Genomic DNA, 21,130 nt, shown 5'->3' with positions numbered 1-21,130 from the left:
GTCGTTCTTAAAATGCTATTTTCTTCCAATTCCAGGAGAAAATGGAAGCTTTACTCTTTGCAAGAGTGTTTGGGATTGCTTTTATTGAAATAAAAGGATTTCCCTTCCAATATGATTAAAGACATGAATCTTCTTGGCAATGCTTCTGTTGCAGAAAAATGGAAGTCTTCTAGTACTGAAACTGCTATATTTTGTCACCAGTAAATTAGGCTGTCACTAGTCACGAGAGTAAAGCGTTTCCATTTGCCACACCTGGAGGGGGAATGGGTTGATCTGTTGATCAGTTGTGAAATCTCTTTGAAGCTGAATTTAAAAAAGCAACAACACTCAAGCTGCTCCCACCAGGTTTTAGAGTAAAAAGAGGCAGGATTTGACTAGTGTCATTTGTCCCCATGTTCAGAAGAGAGAGGTGGAGACACATTGGAATCAGCAGAACAGTGAGTGTGTTTCTACCTTTAGATTTCTTCCCAGTTATCATGACCATTGCACAAATGTTACAGTGCCTGTAACTATTGGATAGTGCCTGTGACAGCATTAGTCATGAGCAATACAGTTTACCCTCCTACCAGATCTTGTTTGTTTGTGGGGTTGGGGCCGGGGTGAGGGTGGCAGGAGGGATCTGTATTGGCTGAGCACTCTTCAGCACAGAAAAGTCCTTTTTAAAACAATTTAAGGACTGAAATGCCAAGAAAGAAATGCTATATCCTTTAGTGCACCAGGTTTTTAATATTTCTTTGTTATTTGATATGCTAGCGTTTCTCCTCTCCAGTGTAGGAATACACAGATTCTCTAATGAAGAAGAAGAAGAAGAAGAAGAAGAAGAGCTAGCTACATCCATTACTTGTGCACTGGATATCATGTTGCTGGCACTGGACCAGGACTTAATATGGGAACGTTTTTTTTTTTAAAAAAAAAACTCACATAGGCTTTAAGTGACTTCAGTGGGCCAAATCCTGTCCTGCATTGTGGCCAGTGATGCTCAGAAATGACTGCACATGTGATTGATGGATTCCAACTAGTATTTGCCATAATTACATGCAACAAACACCTTGTGAAAAATTGATTTACCTAAGTGGAATGGGATGCCATGGTAGATTAACTGTCACTTCCAAAGCCCTGCTGATTTCTGATGGCCAGGGTGGAACAGGACTTAACATATTTTCCCCCATAAGGATCTTTGCACTTAAAAAAAAATATCATTAGTTAAATAGGGAAAATGCATTATGCAAGCTCCAGAATGGCACACAGGGAGGCCAATTTTCCCAACCCCCTCCCCAGGCCAGCTAGCAGATTTGGAAAGAGGAATGAAGTTTATTTAAAAGTCAATGTCCTTATACCATTCACATAATATTGTGAATCTGCATCTTTATAGTTTGCTTTAATAGAAGATAGGGAGTTTTTTTTAGATATTTGAAAAACACTTACTAGCAACATATAATGGATAGCAGGAAAACAAATCTGATGTGGCTTTTATGGTGTGTTTTTTTTTAAATGGATATTTTCTTCCTTTCTAAAGAGACAGTTCTCTGCCAGTAAACAGTGTTGCCTTACAAATAATCATTTGTTCAATCACTATGGGCCTAATCATAATTATCTTTGCTCTCTTTTTTTATTCTCACGTATTGTTTTCCAGATAAATGCCCACAGACTAAAGGCTTTATTTCAAATATAAGGAGCCACCTTCCTGAGGATAACAGGAACTGGCAGTTACTGATCATAGCTTGTAGCTTGGTTAACAGCAGTGTGAATTGTAAAAGAATGAAAAATCTTTGAAAGATGCTAGATTACACTTTCATCTGTAATTTTCATTTGGAGTTTTAAATACCTACCATCAGAAAAGCCAGAATTTCTCAGACTGCAATTCTATACACACTTACCTGGGAGTACACCCCACTGAGCTCAACAGGGCTTACTTCTGAGTAGCAAACATGCTTAGGATTGCACTGTTGATGTACATATGAGAAGCAAAGTGTGCAGAGCTGCTGTGCTGTATCCTTCAGAGCATGAGTGTTTTGCTTTATTTTAGCAAGCCCAATTCAGCTGTCAGGCTACTTCCAGACTTAGTTACTCTACTACATATAAGTGGGGCACCTGGGCAATACCGAAAGCCATTATGTGATCAACATTTCATTTGCTACTTATTTTATCTTTCTTCAAAGAATATCAGCCAGATGGGTTTGCCTGCCTCTGCTACAAGAGTATTTCAGCAGCCACAGACAACAGGTTCTGTGTGTAGAGTGTGGACACCAAGTTCACACAACAGAAAAAAATAAATCAAACATAATCAGGGCTGGCCCTACCATTAGGCAATGTGAAATGACTGCCTTAGGTGGCAGATGTTGGGTGGTGGTGGCAGCAGCCCCCTGGCTGTTCCTCCTAAGGGCCCCTGGCTCCTACGCCCCCCTGGCCATGAAACTTACGCTCATTTCTATTAGAGGGTGAACCAGTATCTTCTTTCCTTTCCTGATCGGACTGAGGTGTAGCTATCTTGACTCTGTGTGTTGTATCATCATCCAACTCCTGCACCGCAGCTTTTGTATAGAGGGAGCATATGGCATGGGCCATTGATCCCTGAATCTAGCGTTTCAGAGAGTAGGGGAAAGACTTTAAGCCCTTAACACCCATCTTCCACCACACTTTCCTGAAAGTTTGATAAAAGGATCCTCCCTTCCTGATCCATGGCACTAACTGCCTCTCTAAACAGCACCATAGCAACCATGTTGTAGGAAGTGATGTCTCAGAAATCCATTATGACTGATAGGGTTTGACCAGAGCTTGGAAGATTACTCTTAAAAAGTAATAAATTACAGTTACATGGCCCCAAAAAAGTAGTAATTACTGTTACAATTACAATTACTCTGAAAGTAACGGATTACTTTACTTTTCCTCCAAAGTAATCACTACAATTACATTTCAGTTACTTTAAAAAAAACACCTACAACGTGCTGGCCTTGGCTGCTGCACATCTAAGTAGCCTAAAACAACATTAAAAATAAACACACACATACAGAGGTAGTAGAATCATTCTTTTTATCCATAAGATAACAATGGTGGTCTCTCCACTGGTAAGGGAGATGGGGAGGGAGGCAGAGACCACTACTCAGATCTTTGCATGTCAAACCAAGTGCAACCCACCCCCTCAGCCAGCAAGCATAATCTCTCTCATTTAACCACCTCCTGGACCCTGCCCTGCCACCAACTAAGGGACACTCACCCAAGCAAACATTTTCACCTGAGATGCAAAACAGTTAAAATACTGTAAATGCAGCACAGTAGCCAGAGAGGGTGGTGGAGGCCACTTTGTGTGCCAAGTGCAAACACAGTATTCACACACACACACACACACACACACACACACACACACACACGTCATCTTTCACCTCCACAGTTCTTTATCTCCATTCTGCTGCTGCCTCCTTCTCCTCCTTTATCCATGTTCTTGCCCTCCAGATCCTTTTTCCACTCCAGTCTTCACCACCACCATCCATTTTTAAAAATAATTGTTTTCTCCACTCCACCCCGTCTCACTCTCTGCCTCCTCCCTCGTCGCCTCCTACCCATCCACAGAACATGAGGGAAGAGCAATGCTGCACAGAAGCCCAGTTTGAGGCACATGATTTTCATCCACAAATCAGAGGAGCAGAAGACTTCCCCTGCTCCCCCCCCCAAGTAATGCCCAAAAGTAATTCTGGAAATGTTATAATTACTCCACAAAAGTAGTAAAATTACTCCTAGTTCTATTACAATCAAAATGTAAAGGAATTACCTGCTCGTTACTCAAAAAGTAATGAATTACAAGTGATTCGTTACTTGTAACTAGTTACTTCCAAGCTCTGGGTTGACACCAATACTCATCAAAACTCTCCTAATTTAGCTTGTTTCGGAAGCCAATAGGAAGGAGCCTGCTCCGTTCCTCTAGAGAGCCATTACAAGCAGAGACAGACATTAAAGGTTGGCATAGCTGGGCATGTGCCAAGGGGCTACATCTCCACATGGGACCCACTGACAAGAATGCCCTGGAGTTGTAGTGAGGAGGTAAACTCGTGGATGGAGGAGGATCCATGGAAGCTCTTGCCCAAGGGCTTTTCAAACTTGGAGTTGAGACTGATTACTGGCAAAGAGAAGCTTGATTCCACACATTCTCTACTTAAGCAAGTAATTCTAGTTTGGCCTTAGAAAGCAGGAAAATCTTGACCTCTGCTCTAGATGAGAAAACAAGTCAGGATTTGCCTAGTTTCTGAGACCAAATTAGACACTTGCTTAGTACAAGAATGTACAGAGTCGAGCCTCTCTTTGTCTATAATGGCCTGCTGGAAAAACAGAGCAGGCTCTATTCTGCTGATTGCCAATACAAGCAGCGATGGCTGGAAAACAATTCCAGCATCCACATTACCTTGTGTACTCCTCATGGCCAGGTGAAATCTTGCCTGTTACCCTCCAGAGACCAACTGATCATTATGAGACAAAACACGATAAAACAATATTTAAAAGATAAAATATGAATTGCCCTCGAGAAGCTGCAGCACTTGACCAAAATAAACAAATAGATAAGAGCACCTCTTTCCTGTTAGACACACCATGAGAACACAGGGCAAGAAAGCAGCTTACTCAACAATGTTTCATAGAATCATAGAGTAGTAGAGTTGGAAGGGGCCTATAAGGCCACTGAGTCCAACCCCCTGCTCAATGCAGGAGTCCAAATCAAAGCATTCTAGACAGATGGCTGTCCAGCTGCCTCTTGAATGCCTCCAGTGTTGGAGAGCCCACTACCTCTCTAGGTGATTGGGCATGGAAATCTACGCAGGCCCATTTAATTAATGATTTCCATAGCACTAGTAAAACATTTGGTGCTTTACAGAATAATGTAAAAACGTAGGTCCTTGCCTCCAAACACAGAGACAACAGAAGGCAGGGAGGGCACAACAACAGAAGAAATAAGTGCAAATGTAGTTCACTATACTTATACTTAGTTACAGTATGGACTAAGAGGGTTCAGCCAAAGGCTTCATGGAAGGCGGAGACAAGGGGGGGGAGGGAGACAGCAGGGATTCGGCAATTCATTTGGGATAAGCTACCAGGAACAGAAATAACTGAGGGGGAATTCACTTTGTTTAAATAAGATTTGTGGATGGCAGAACTGGAAGAGCTAAAGTCATGGGCACGAACATAACCAGATACAAGGGCAGAGAGATAGGTTGAGAGGAAGCCACTCGCGCAACATTATTTTTCTTCCTGCACTTGCAGGCAGGAATCTCTCCATTTCATACATGACACTTATCATGGCATTGACAGCAAAGCTATATTGCTTTTCATACTGGGGCCTTCCAGTTGTTATGGACTCCAGCTCCTATCAGACTCAGCCAGCATGGATCATGGTTAAAGATGACAAAAACTGGGAGAGATGAAGCCTCATAGAAATACATTTCAGGTAACATTCAATCTCTAAGAAAACCTGATGCCGTTATTAAATCACTTTGCCAAGAAGTAAACTAACATGGGGCCACAATTATAAAAAAGTTCCTGTTTTATTTCATGGATGTCAGCAACCAGATTAGACTTAATTCAATGAAACAAACTATTAAATATGCCCCTAAAATGAAAATAAAGTGAAATGGTCCAGGTACATTACTGACCCACACTGCCTGTCTGTACTCACTGACCAAGCAAGCACACACACACAGTATTTATTTTCTTTATAAAAACATTTCACACCACCTTTTGGGTTTAATAAGGGCCCCCAAGATGGTTTGCAACAGAAAAATCCCATAACACTTTTTAAAAAGGGAGTATTCAAAACAGTTAAAACAAAAAACATACTAGCAAGATTTAAATATACTTAAAGCCTTGCAAATGAAAAGAATAAATTAACCGCCTGCCTTAAAAGACAACAGGGAAGAGGCCAGTCTGATCTCTCTTAGGAAGAAGTTCCACAATCAGGGCATGGCCACCAGGAAGTTCCTGTCCTACATTCTCACCAATCATACAACTGCTGGGGGCAGATCACAGAGCAGGGTCTCCAACGATGACAGCAATTAGGGGCAGGTTCAAGCAAAAGGAGGCAATTCCTCACATACGTATCCTGATCTCAATTCACTTAGGTATATGCAATAATAAAAAAATTAATTGGGACTGGAAACTTATCAGAAGCCAGTGCAATTTAAACATGACCAGTGTAACATGGTCAGGAAAAACAGACACCCGAAATTATTCTGGCTACAGCATTATGCTCCAGCTGTAGTTTCTGGACACTTTTCAGAAAAGCCTATACAAAGTATATTGCAGTAATTTAACACAGATGTGGCTAAGGCATATGTAAGTGTGGCCAGACTGGCTTTCTCTAGCAAAAGCACTCCTAGCCCTAACAGCCACCTAGCCATCCAGAAGCAACATCAGGTCCAGGAACACCCCAAATGGTGAAACTGGTCCTTTGGAGCGTATGCAACTCTGTCCCAAACAGACTGTAGTTCAAATCCAACATCAGCAGTACTACTGATCAGTATTATCTTGCCTGGGTTAAGCCTCAACTTGTTAGCCCACATCCAATCTATCGCTGCGCTCAGAAGATCACCATAATCTCCTTGGCACCAGCTGCAAAGGGGCAATATTGCTGGATGTCATCAGCATATTCATGGTACCCATCCCAAAACTCTAGAAGACCATTTCCGCTGGTTCCAAGCATATGTTAAATAACATGAGGGACAACAGAAAATCTTGAGGGACCCAAACATTCATGACAACAGCAATCAAACAGGAGTCTGCCAGCACCATGGTTTGGGAACATGCAACCAGATAGGGCTGGAACTAGTGTAACAAACTGTAACTGCCTCCAAGCCCCATATCATCAAATCACCATGATTGATTGTATTAAAAGCCACTAAGAAGTCCAGCAGAACCAACAGAAGCTCACTACCCTGTCCAGTTCCCAGCTATCTATCTTTTAAAAAATAGGGATAATGTGAGAATTAGTGAACGTGCATAAGCATCCATGATCAGCATTCATTAGAAAGGTATCCCCATCAATATACAAAGTCAATGCATGTCAAGGAATGTGCAACTGATCAGAGACATTCCAGACATTGCCCAGTTAATACAAATAATCCCGTGTCAATTTAGTAAAAGGTCCATATTCTCCACATATGTATGTGAACAATCACTGGTGTTTCTGTGGGGAGCCCGCATTAGCTACATGTGTATTTTCTTTAAAAATACATATATCTGCAGACAGACTGCCAAGGTGGTTGTTGGGAGACAGGAGTGGTTACTCCCCTGCCTTCTTTCATGATCTCTTCGCAAATTAGCAAGAAATGCCTTGTCTGTTTTGGGGGGGAAATCCTTTATCTTATTTTAATTTCCTTTAAGTTCCCTATGTTTCTTGCTGCCAGATTTGTATTTATATCCAGACACAGCAGCATGGCATGCAAGTATTCTAACTGTACATATATGACAAATGCACTTTAGCCATTGCTTTCTGTTCTTGATATCTAGTATCATTTGTGCCATTTAGTACACGGATGGGCAATCTGTGGCCTTCCAGGCATCGTTAACTCTTATTAATCCCAGACAACACGGCCAATTGTTAGGAATAAAGAGAGTTGCAGTCCAACAACATCTGGATGGCCAAAGGGTCTTTGTATCCCTGATTTAATGTAAGCACAGTTTTAAGCAGCTGTTTCTGCTGCAATTAGTGCAAATGGAATATTTTCTCCCAAGGCAGGGCAGGAAGATGATTTTTAATGGGATTTGGGCAGGGGAAGGAAAGTCTAAACCCCTCTTTCTATGTACCATGGTCCCAATCCAGATGGGGATCCAATGACAACGGTTCTTACAACTGCACTTAGGTGAAATGCTACCGTGTATTTAACCTAACATTTAATTTACCTCTTATTTTACACACTCTGAACCCTACTTAGACTACTTCCTTCCTTACAGATTCTCTTGGGTGTTGAGGATCCGCAGAGGAAGCTCTTTTGGTAGTTCTATCACCCTCAGAAGCTCGGGCCATTCTCTGTGACAACCCCTAAGATGTGGAACTCCCTCCCCACAGAGGTGTGTCTGGTAACTTCACTATACAGTTTTTGGCAAATGCTGAAGATGCACCTCTTTAACCTGGGACACCTGAGATGTTTATTTTTAGGACCCACACACTTATTTATTTGTTTGTTTGATTTATATCCCGCCCTTCCTCCCAGCATGATGTTGCGATTTTAAGTTGTCTTGATTGTTTTTTAATGATGTATTCTAAAACTGTTGTAAACCTCCCTGGGATCTCTGGGTGGATAACAACAACAACAACAATATTACTGAGCAGTTTGGGCAGCCATCTTTCTTGTTACCAACTATGAATGCTATATCATGGCACAGATGATAGGCTTGCATAAACATCTTCAAGCATGATCTATAATTTAGCTCCATTTCCTCCCCCCTCCCCCAGTGATGGGTTTGCAGTTCAGGCCAGGTCCTCCTGAACCTCTAGGTAGAGTGCCCCCCAATACTTGGGCCCTGCTCTGAGATGTTCAAGTTATTTTAAAAGTGTAGTTTGCATACCTGGTTTCTCAACATAAAAAAGTTACCTGGGAAACTCACAAAAGCTTTCATCTTCATCAAACTAATGTATCATATTATCTATTATAGTTCAAATATATTAGCATAAAAATAGGATGAGCAGGCAAAGGGTGCCTTCACATGCAGGACACTAACAACTCTTATAGGCACCACTGCAAGCAATGCATATTGAGCCAGAAAAATAGCAAAGGGGTAGTACTTTCAGGAGAGCAGTAGTCAAGTGCTGGAGTTATGAGCTACCATCACTTTGCTGTCCACACTTGCCTGCCTATACAAGAAGCACCACTTCTGTGTTTGACTGATATTTGGTGTACTGCACGAGTGAGGAGCCTGTGGTCCTCCAGATGTTGCTGGACTACAATTGCTATCATCTTTGACCATTGGCCAAGCTGGCTGGGGCTGGGAGCTGTAGTCCAGCAGCATCTAGGTCATAGGTTTCCCATCTCTAGTATACTGCTCATCATCAAACATCAGTCTCCTATACAATGTGCATTCTCAGGTACCAAGGTATCTAATTACTTATATTTAAATACTTGAACTATTGACCCAACTTAGTTAAGAGAGTACTTAAAGTGAGCCAATACCAATTGAAGATAGTTATACATAGGTTTAACTCTCTCATTAAAATAAACGGGACTTAAAACTGCTCAACTTTAGTTGGATTGTTCTCATTATTTCCAGAATTAGTACAACAAACACTGTAGCCCTATTTAGCTGTTATCTCCATATACCAGGGATAGGGAACCTCTGGCATCCTGGCAATCATGGCTCCCCAAGGGGTCCAATTTGGTCCATGAGGCTATTTTCCCAAACTGTGCCAGCTAATGTCATTAGTAAGGGTGGCATTTTGAAGGTGCGATCCCATCTGTCTATCAGTTGATGGGTAGATCAGAGTGTGCCTTCAATCCGCTCTGCATTTGTCAATCCCCTCTGCGTTTGAAAACCTCACAGTTCACTTTGAAGTCCCAAAAGTTGGGGCTTCAAAGGGATGCACAACTTGACATCACTATGACATCAGATGATTGACAAGCTGGTAGCCTGGCCCATCTGCCAACTTTGGTCTGCCAGGGGAGGGGAAGATTAAGATCTGGCCCTCTGGCCGGAAAAGTTTCCCCACTCCTGTCATACACAATTAACACAGTATGATGTGGAAAGTGGGGGCCTGCTCCCACTGGCCTTGCCATCCCAACTGTCCACACCTTTGGGGGGTGAAGTCTGAAGAGGGGAGCACTTGAAAGACCTTATTAGTACTGAAAAGATTTTTACTGAATATTCAAATGACATGGAATTTGTTCTCCACTTTTTCACTTCCTGTGATATATAAAAAAAGTCCTGTATATTTAAAACACAAAGATGGAAAGTCAGGTGCTGAAAGGACACTGACTATGCTGTATTTTGACCTGTAGATGTTGGAAGCATCTATGGGAGATGAACTCACCCGGATGGCTCAAAAACAAAAAAGGAGCACTGTGGAAGGCACCAGCTGTTGAGTTCACAGCATTGGATGCTGCTGCAGCTGGCTCTAAAATAGTATCACTAGATCTTGCATCCCTGAACATCCTACATAAGACACTGAAATGTGGAGAATGGGGGATAGTGTTGGCTGGCCCTATAGAGGTTGGTCTAAGGGTGCTTTGCAATGAAGACTCTTTTGCCTATTTTCAGATCAGACAAATTATAGGAAAAATGATGGCTAACTATTCAAGCTATAATACTCATATGGGTTCATTTTTAGTAGCCCATGAACAGAATATAAAAATACCTTAGCCAAATTCAGGACAGTGCATCAAACCTGCAAAGAACAGTATGGTAAAGTGATGCACGTTGGGAAAACATCCTAACCTCACACATACGCTCATAGGGTCTGAACTAGTGACAATTGACTAGGAAAGAAATCTTGGAGTTGTGGTGTTCAATGAAATTATCAACCCAGTGTGTGACAGCTGTGAAAAAGGCAAATTCCATGATATGGATCACTAAGAAAGGTAACGTCAATATCGTAATATTGTCATACAAATCTATGGTGCAATCACATTTTGAATACTATGTACGGTTCTGGTCACCACATCTCAAAAATGATATTGCAGAGCTGGAAAAGGTGCAGAAAAGGGCAATCAAAATAACCATGGGACTGGAAGAACTCTGCATGTAAAAAGGTTGCAACAGTTGGGGCTTTTTAGTTTAGAAAAAGGCGAGTAAGGGGAGATATGATAGACATGTACAGGATTATGCATGGTGCGGAGAGAGTGGATATAATTTTTTCTCCCTCTCTAAAAATACTAGAACCCAAGGTCATCCAAGGAAGCTGAATGTTGCAAGATTTGATAGACAAAAGAGGAACCACTTCTTTCCACAGTGCATAGTCATGGAATTCACTACCACAAGATATAGTAACGACCACCAATTTGGATGGCTTCAAAAGGGGCTTCGATAAATTAATGGTGGATAAGACTATCAATGGCTACTAGCAATGATGGCTGTGTATGACCTCATGTATTGGAGATGGCACATCGCTCAATACCAGCAGCTGGAAAGCACAATTGGGGAGAGTGCTGTTGTACTCATGTCCTACTTGCCAGCTTCCCATAGGCATCTATAGTTGGCCACTGGGATAACAGGATGCTAGACTAGATGAGCCTTTGGTCTCATTCATCAGGGCTTTTCTTATGGATTACCTGTGAATGCCATGGGGGACCTGGGTTTGAATCCCATGTCAGCCATGGGCTTTGTAACCAGCTATATGCAAGCTGCAGTTTTACTGTTTCCTATCAGCAGCTGGGAATGCACATGGCCTAGCCCACAGGGTTGTTGTGAACAGAAACTAGAGTATGACTGGGAAGCACTGTACATGTTTAAAAGCATTATGTGTTAAGTACAATAATCACCAGCAACAATATCTATCAGGTTTCATCTTCAATGATCCACCTCTTGAGGTTTCCCAAAGTAGAAAAAACATTACAAAAAGGGGGATATCTGTTAATATTTTTGTTTTTAACAAGGTTTTGCACTCCGTCCAAAGCAGAGGAATTAGAAAAAATGGTAAAATAGTTCTGCCATTTGTCTGTAGTAGAGAATATAGCACAAGAAGGTATGCTGTCTATTTGGAATGTGTGCTGTGCTGTCAGCTGCAATGCCTCAAGCTTTACATTTCCACAATGTTATCTTGCCTGAAGGACAAACAATTGTTAGTGCTGCATTACTGTTGGCCTAAGATACAGAAGTCATTCTTGCTGTCTTCAAGATTTTTAATTTTCAAAAAATAAGAAAGAGTAACTCAAAAGTAGATTATTCTACAACAAAATTAGTGTAGACTGACACGAATATTCCATCTGTGTTTTTGCACCTCTAATTCTTTGGGGGGGGATTCTCAAGAGGGGACACCCATTTATACTTAGTTGCCTTTAAATTAAAGTTTGTTCTCATTTGACCATGGAAGCTGCTCATTCATAACATTTTGGACTATGCCTCTCTTATTATTAGGTAATCAAATACGTTTTAATTTTCTCTGTTTTTTAAAGGTATTAATGCTTTTCTAAAAAGTGTGTGTTTTATGCTTTATTTTAATGTTTATCACCGTGCTCATCTATTCATGATGGACATTTAGGATTGCGTTGGCTGTTCCAATATTCCCACCCACCTGATGCCACACACTGGATGCTACATTTACATGGGAACATATGTGCATAGTGACCAATGCATGTAAGCCCAGACTGTACCATCTATACACATAAAACAAAGGGCACAGATTGTGCATTTGAGGCCTACGTGCATAAGGCAATATCCTCGTGATTCCCCACCACATGTAGAAATTAAATGTCTGTAAAAGGCACAAGTATGCAGCTTCAAACTGAATCAGTTTCAATACTTCAGGGAGTAAGCAGTGTGAATGACATAAGAGGAAATGCATGGCCATCCTAAAGGCCTGGCAGAGCTCAGCAAAGGTTGCAGATTCCATCATCATAAATGTAGTTATTTGCTGAGCTTTTTCAGGCCTTTAGGATGGCCACCCATTCCTCTTACTTCATTCATACTGCATACTCCCCAAAGCCCAAACAATTCCAGTGCTAGGCATGTGCATTAGCCCAAATGAATTTCTAGTAATACAGGTTTATCCTAGCCACCTCAAAGAAGGTGCCATATAATATTGTTCCAGGTAATAATAATTACAGTTTGCTAGTATTGTTATACAATCAGTCTCCTAGAGTCAAAACAGCAGAACAGAAATCTGGCTCATGTTTGGACATAAGATGGATCAATGTGTTTAGTTTATATGATAACTTTCAGGTCAGGACAAAGTTCATTTTGACATGCAATATTCATATAAAATACAAGACCATTTTTGTCTTAAAATTTCCTTAGATGGGTGGAAACAGGTGGCCTCATGGCCTGCAGCCTAAGATTGATTTGATTATTTATTTCAAATCAATATATGCCATCTCAGCTCAACAGCTTCTGGTTGTATCCTGCTTAGATACGTTATTCCTTAGATACACCTCTTCTTTCAATGGCCTTTTCAACCCCCCCTCCCTCCCTCCCGCCAGCATTTGAGCAGCTCAGCCAATAGGAGACAAAAATGCTTCTGCCTGAACCATGTCTGTCATTAGGGAGATCAGCCAATCACTGTATTTCCACAAAACCCTTAATGCACTATAGCAGGGTCAGGGAACGTGTGGCCCTCCTTATACCATGGGACTCCAGCTTTGATCACCCCCAGCCAGAATGACCAATGATCAAGAATGATGAGAGCTGTAATCCAACATGTGAAGGGTAACAGATTCCCCACTGTTGCATTATAGCACAGAATGGTTTCATAGTCAAAGTGGAGGGGAGGATAGTTCTTACCTATCTATAAGGCTGTGGTTGGCCTGTGTGCTTTATATAATTAAGATTAAGAAATGCTGTAATTTTAACATAATTTATTAAATAAGTCGCCAACATGACATCAGAGGGATGGACATGCATTCACAAAGGCCTTCCTTGGATCCTGCAGCCCCCCCTCCCCAATTAGGCTTGAAAGCAGCATTCTGTTGTAGCTAATAGAATAGGCTTGGTTGTGGTGTGCATGTGTGGTACCCACAACAATTTCTCTGGTTTGCAAATGTGTCCATGGGCCCCAAAAGGTTGGTGGCCCCTGACTTATTTAACTTGCATTCTGTCTTTCCAGCTGGTATCCCAAATCAGCTGACAAAAAACACACAAATATAACAGTAAATTAAAAAAGAACACTGTGGTTATACAGGCTGGGACCCTGAGTTTGCTCTGACTGGTGGAAGCATCCCCTGAATAGATGTCCACTCAGATTATGCTCCTGCATGTGGAAAATGGAGGAGGTGATCCTTGCCTAGTCTCCTTTCCCCCCTCCAATCCTTGCTCCCTCCACAATGTATTCCAGAGGATTGGTGGACCCTCCAGAGCAGCATGAAGTGAGGAAGGCAGCGGAGACAAGAGGCGAAAAGTGCTGAGGAAAAGCAAAGAGCCAAGCTGAAAGAAGAAAGCAGCTGCAGACAGGAAAACAAGCGGGAGCAGCAGCGGCTGAAATCTTGTTATGCCTGTGGGGCTCGTGGGCATCTTCAAAGGGACTGTGCAGTCAAGCGCAACTCCAGTGAAGGAGGCTTGAAGCAGGGAAGTGTGAACTTTGTTTGTAAACAGAAGCCACAAACTTTAGCACCTGTTGACTGGATTCTTGACAGCGGTGCAAGCCATATATTAATTAAAGACAGGAGTTTGTTTTACGCTTCAGAAGACGTGTAGGACTTTGTTTCACTAGCGGATGGATCACGCAAGAATGTGGAAGCCCGAGGACTGGTGAGATTTGATAAGCTTGGAATACTGTCAGAATGTTTGTTTGTACCAGAACTGCATCATAACATGTTGTCTGTGAGAAAACTGGTGAGTTGTGATTTTTCAGTCTTGTTTCACAAAGACCAATGTTTTGTAATGAGGGGAGATCAAGTGTGCATGCAGGGAAGCCTTAATGATTCACAGTTTAAAATGTCCATGGGTGTGAAGTGTGCTGATGCCTTGAGTTTAATGGGGCGGAAAGGGAATGATGGTCAGGGCTGTAAACAGACAGCCGTAAAAGGCATGCCGTCGGTATTTACTGCCCAGATGGAGGAGGTTCACAGAGAACTAGAAGAGCCATCATCATTTCAAGCAATCAGGCTGATGCCTGAGGCAGAGCAGCACAAATGGCAGCAGGCCATGCAGGAAGAATTACAAGCCATGCAAAAGAATGGCACGTGGACAGTATAAAGTTACCCATGGATAAAAAGGCCATAGGTTGCAGATGGGTGTTTAAGAAGAAGAAAGCAAGTTCTGGGGAAGTACAGAGGTACAGGGCACGTTTGGTAGCCAAGGGATTCACCCAGCAACATGGAACAGATTTTGATGCTGTTTTCGCCCCGGTTGTGAAACATGAGTCTATTCGTGTTCTGATGAAACTAGCAGCGATGCAGAAGATGCACATTAATCATTATGATATAGGGACAGCATTCCTCCATGGTGATTTAAAGGAGGAGATATACATGGAGCTGCCTCCGGGTTCTGTGTCACAGGAAGGGTTTGTGTGCAAGTTACATAAGTCTATCTATGGATTGCGGCAGAGTGCACGCTGCTGGAATGAGAAATTGGACAGTGTGTTACAAGGGTATTACACAGTGCACTTGGAATGTCTCCTTATGAGAAAATCACTGGCAGAAAGCCGAAAATACAACACATTCAAAAATTCGGTGCACGTTGCTGGGTCCACATTTCAAAGGGAAAAAGAAGAGGCAAACTTGCACCCAGAGCACTTCAAGGGTTTGTTTTGGGATTTCAGAATGCATATTTCAGAATTTGGTTGCCAGAAACACAGCAATTAGTTCTGAGCAGAAGCATTAAAGTCTCAGAAAAGCCTTGGGATCAAAGGGAAACAGTCATTCTTACAGGGTCAGATGACACACAAGCACAAACATTTAAGCCAAATCTAGACATAAAGGTGGAGGGCACACATATTCCACTCAGAGATGCGTTAAATGAGCTCATTTGTGGGAAACGAAGATCGAAGAAACGCAAGGCTGAGAAAATGGAGGATCCTGGGCACGCTGTGCCAAGCACAAGCACAAATGGGGGGGCAGAGAGAGCAGAAGCCCTAGTGCCTTTAAGACGTTCTACAAGATCAAACATGGGGAAACCGCCTGAAAGATTCACAGTGGGGGTGGTGACCAGTCCTGGAATGCACAAACAGGTTGAAATGGATTCTGATACGTTGTATCTGACTTGTGTTCAGCCAAAGTTTGATTGAATAAAGTGTTAGCTAAATGTACAGAGATGTTCTGAACTGTACTGAAATGTAAACTGTATTGCAAGATGTATTGTAGAAATGTATTATTGTTATTGTTGTCATGAATTACAGACATGATGGGAAAAAGGGGGAATTGTTGACCATTGAACTGTAAGAACATAAGAACATAAGAAGAGCCTGCTGGATCAGGCCAGTGGCCCATCTAGTCCAGCATCCTGTTCTCACAGTGGCCAACCAGGTGCCTGGGGGAAGCCCGCAAGCAGGACCCGAGTGCAAGAACACTCTCCCCTCCTGAGGCTTCCGGCAACTGGTTTTCAGAAGCATGCTGCCTCTGACTAGGGTGGCACAGCACAGCCATCACGGCTAGTAGCCATTGATAGCCCTGTCCTCCATGCATTTGTCTAATCTTCTTTTAAAGCCGTCCAAGCTGGTGGCCATTACTGCATCTTGTGGGAGCAAATTCCATAGTTTAACTATGCGCTGAGTAAAGAAGTACTTCCTTTTGTCTGTCCTGAATCTTCCAACATTCAGCTTCTTTGAATGTCCACGAGTTCTAGTATTATGAGAGATGGAGAAGAACTGTAGCTAGAAGGAGTTATGTCTTTGCCCAGTCTGGGAACGGACAGCCAAGGCCGTTGCCATGGTAGCAGCAAGATAGACTGGGAGAGTCCTAGCAGCTATCTGTGTTGAGCTGAGTCTTCTGTGTCATGTCTTTGAACTGAGAACTTCTCTCCTGGGGGGGGAGCAACTCTACATGTAATCTTAAAGCCTTAAGCCATAATGTCTTGTAGTAAAGACTCTTAACCTGATCTAATGCCTCTGTGATGTTTCTTGCTCAACTTAACTCCAACGTAACGTATGCTGTTTCATGCAACAACGCACACACATCAACACTGCCTCCCCACTTTCTGTTGGCAGGATCCTCCACTGAATCTTGGTGTTTGTGAACCAAAGGAATGCTTCCATTCACAGAAGCCTAGTTAATATCCAAGCCACAAAATACATAATCGCTACAAAACATTAGATTTAAAATATCTTTTTAAAAAAGTGATAGATAGATCTTCAGAGAATGATAGCCAAGAAGACGACAAAGTATGGATGTGGGAGAGAAGGTCTGTACTGCTTTCTATGAGGCTAGAGATCATAATATATGGATAGTTCTCCCAGGGAAGGCAGCTCTAATAAAACTACAATCCTATATTCACTTATGTGGGAATAAGTCTAACTGAACAGAATAGGACTTTCTTCTAAGTCAACATGCACAGAATTGTGCTGCAAGTCACAATTAAGGTGGTCCCGCCACCCCCAGCTTTATCTTCATTGACCTCGTGGATATAGATGACCCAAGGTATGCCTGTATTAAAGAAGTTAAAGAATAAGCAGGTTCATTTCTTAGCCTCAATATCACTAGTTCCATATGTATGTTCTTACAATTTTTTTTAGAGTTTACTTTCAAAAAGCATATCTTGCCTTGCATGTTTCAAACATGATTTGTGGTACTAATGAAGTAACAAACAGATTTTTTTTTCATTCTTTCAAATATAACAAAAAATGACCCTCAAGTCTGTTCACATGGTTTGGATGCATATTTGAAAAAGAAACTTTGGAAAATAGTTCAGTTGTTTTGATTTGCTCCAAATGGACCTCACAATTCCCCAACCCAAATATCAGCTTGACAACCTTTGAAATTGAGAGTCTTCATATTTATGCTTTTAGAAAAGATTTTATCTTTTATTTCTCAGTTGTCTGTGATTCCCTAAAGCATTATGCTAATTAAAAAGACTAGTAAGTGTTGATGAAGGTCACATCAACAAGTGTTACTGGTGTGTGTATTTCCCTCTCAAAACAAAACCACACACGCAAACAAAAAAATGTAATTCTTTTATCATCTCCAGGAAATGCCACCTATGAATCTCAGAGGTACTTACAAATTCCTGATACCATAGACAATAAACTCACTGTACATGTGTTTGTTTAATTCACACATTATGTGCTGAACTCAATGTCCATGATGTGACAGTGCAATATATAATGGAAAAGGGGAAGGAAATCAGAGCTGTGTGTTAGTGGGATATGATCTTCAAACAGCTACTTTAATGACAAAAAATTAAATAGACTACAAGTGTTGTTGGGTTTGAATTTGCATATATAATTTCATATTGCAAGTAAGGTAAGATTTTTTTAAAAAACAACACACAGGCCACAAAGTGCAATTCATGTAAATTTATTCTCGTCCTTCAGCTGTACAGACTGTATATCCTGTTATAAAAGAGGCTTTGATTAATTTCAGGAAATGGTAGGGCTTTAACCCTTAGCTAACTTATTTGAATTCTGGTACACTACAAACTATCCCTTCTGATTTTATAAAATTATAGATGAAAATCCAAAGTCATTGAAATCAATGGGAGATTTGTCATGGTCAAGAAAAGGCTGGGATATGGATAGCATCCATAGACACCTTACAGTGTCTGTAGGGGAAATAACATACAAATAGATGCTTAGCTTTGATATCATGAATCTTTACTGAATATGCAACATAAATGCAGTTTTCATGTTTGAGCTGTGTATCACTCTAGGCTGTATTCTATATATCTATATACATCTGTATTGGATTCAAAACTGCATGGATCATTTTTGTAAGAGGTAGTATCTATGCACCATGTTATGGTATGAAAGCCAGGAAAAAACGCAGTCTCAGTATACCTGCTATGAATGCATTTAACCTCATTACTAATTTTGTCATCATCTTAGAAACTGTAATACAATTAAGAATTTTTTCTTAGTACAACATCCCAGGGGTGGATTCCTTTCCCTTGAGGACTCAGAACTGGTGAAACAAAACTTGGTATTCTAGATGGTTACAGTACTATCCCCTCAAAAAGATAAAAAAAACCTCTCAAGATCTGTCAGGCTGAATTATGTTCCGCATTTCAACCATATATGCTTATATGTGCATGTTTGGATATACTGCTATGAGTGTCCAATGACACTTAGCGGGCCATGTTGTTTTAACATAATGTCACATCCATTTCACTATAGTGAACCTCTAAACTAGAAGAGCCTAACATTCTATGGCCACAACTGCTGCAATTTAAAGGGCTGTAGGATTGCTATATTATGGCCTGCAACCACAAATACAACACTGATAGGTAAAAGACAAAAGGACATTTCTTATGTTTGAATATATCTGTATCCTTCAAGCATTTCAGATGTATGTCTAAAAAAAGTATTAACTTCAGAACAAGACAAAATCCTTCTCCAATAAAAGATTAATAAAATCTAATCTGGACAATGATTTATGCAATCCTTTTCTGGTTTTTCCTTTTAAAAAAAGAGGAAAAGTGGCATTGGTTTTTTAAGAGAGCAGCATTTAATCAAAGCATCCTTCTTAATGTAATAAAATAAAATACTCCAATACTCCATATTTGCTATGCAAACAATTCTCTCATTCCATTTATTGGGCACATAATATTTCTACAGGGCACTAACTACTGATTTTTTTCCATCCTGAGAAGATCTGCATGAATAAAAAATGTACCCATCGGCAGCAGCATCAACAGAACCAAGAATCAGATCACTAGAGATGGTATCTGGCAAGTCAGTTATTTGCACCACCAAAGCTGGGCTTTTTAAATTTTTAATCCTACACCCAGAAGTTACTACAAATGATACTCATATTAAGAACCAACAGTTTTGCCCTTCAAACACTGCTATAAATACAGCACTAAAAATGTTAAGGCATAGTCAGAACAGAACCTACCTTCCATCATGGTGGCAGAATTGCATTCCTCACTTCCCACTGAGCCTGAAAAAATACAGGAAATTACGATTCCAGTTATCAGATGCTTAATGTAAGCCCTTAAAACCAGCGTCTTAGATGCATGATTGGTGCAGTGGTCAGAGGAAAAAATTTGAGAAAAAAAACCAGAATGAGTGTATGCTAAGGCAAAAGATAGGCCATGGATGCTGCTGTAACTGTATCACCTACAGGCTCACAGAAGGATGCTGAGAGAGAGAAAGAAAGGGAGGGGTGGAGGGAGCTGGCTTAGCTCACACGCCTGCTAGTATCTCAACCAATCCCTCCAGCTTTCTATCTCGTCACATGGTAGTTTGCTTGCATCTCCTGACACAATACCTCTGGAGAACACAGGAACCTATTCCCCCCTTTTCTCCCCCTCGTTTTCACCGCACACATAAAAGCCCCTCAGTTTATGTGCCTTGTGATACACTTCCCCTCTCTATAATCTAGCTGCAGCATCCGGATGAACAAGATAAATTTTCAAGCACTGTCAGATTAGCAGAGAGCTTTGCTGTGAAATCTAAATGTAAACAAGGTTGGGCAAAATGGATTATTATTTTTTTTAAAAAAATCAAATTAAAAACAAATTCTAGTGGCATGGCACTGTATAGAGGGAGTTGCGCAGCTGCCTTCTGATAAAGCCCGTGTATCCAGGATGTCAGTTTCTGTAGATCTCATAACACAGGGAAGCTGTAAGGCTGGCTTCACATTTATGTCTATCTCCACCCCTCCTTCCCTGCCCCCACCAACCATTCAAGAGAGAAATCAATTGGCCTGACGTCACATCATAAACAATTTTAAACAATTATCCTCAAGAGGAGGATGCTGACATAATTTCACCCAGACCACCTTCCAAAAATGCCTTGGAATTAATTTTGCTTGAATAGCATCTGTGCCAAAGGGCAGGGGATTGCCATTTAAAAAAACCGAGGAAACAAAAGGCACACAGGCACAAGGGACATTCAATACCAGCAGGCTCAGAAAAGCATGAGAATGTCAGGAAAGTAAAAACCAAAAGTTGTGGAACCAGGCTACAGCTTTTCAGCATACACAACTCTAACACTCACTCACTCTCTCACACGCACAACCCAGCACAGGCACCACTGTCATCTCTTATTTGAAGAGGTCTTAGCGTGCAATGCAATAGCAAATACAAGGCTAAATAACGGGGTGACAATGCATAGGGTGTTGCTTACCACAACATGTGAGCTCTCTACCATCTCCTTCCAAGGCACTCATATTTAAATCAAACCCTGGTCACCTTCTGTAGCTACTGGTATTGCTAAAAATATTTGCTATGGAAGTATTTAGGGAGGGGGAAATAGAGAATTCTTGCCACAGCCAATACTCATAACAGCAGAAGTTAAATGTTGTTTCAATGACTGCTAAAGGAAATTTAAGATACAGGTATCTATCTCTATATCTATCTTAACTGAGGCGTTCATGAATGTTTTGGAAAAGTAAATATTTACTTTTTTACATAATAC

At 41.2% G+C, this 21,130-nt stretch overlaps 1 protein-coding gene across 7 annotated transcripts in view; it reads right to left on the bottom strand.

Moving 5' to 3' along the window:
* SGIP1 (SH3GL interacting endocytic adaptor 1) overlaps window positions 1-21,130 on the bottom strand; it is a 245,368-nt gene that overhangs the window by 197,734 nt on the left and 26,504 nt on the right. For 6 of the 7 annotated variants that reach the window (XM_061633360.1, XM_061633359.1, XM_061633364.1 and 3 more), the window contains one exon: window positions 19,605-19,649. The exons of the other annotated variant lie outside the window; for it this stretch is intronic. In XM_061633360.1, coding sequence (XP_061489344.1) covers window positions 19,605-19,614 — 10 coding nt within the window. In that variant the 5' untranslated portion in view covers window positions 19,615-19,649. The remainder of the gene's footprint in view (window positions 1-19,604; window positions 19,650-21,130) is intronic. 7 annotated transcript variants of the gene reach the window in all.

This window comes from Rhineura floridana, chromosome 6 (assembly GCF_030035675.1).
Source record: "Rhineura floridana isolate rRhiFlo1 chromosome 6, rRhiFlo1.hap2, whole genome shotgun sequence".
Classification (NCBI taxonomy): Eukaryota; Metazoa; Chordata; class Lepidosauria; order Squamata; family Rhineuridae; genus Rhineura; species Rhineura floridana.
This window is presented reverse-complemented; position numbering and strand designations above follow the sequence as displayed.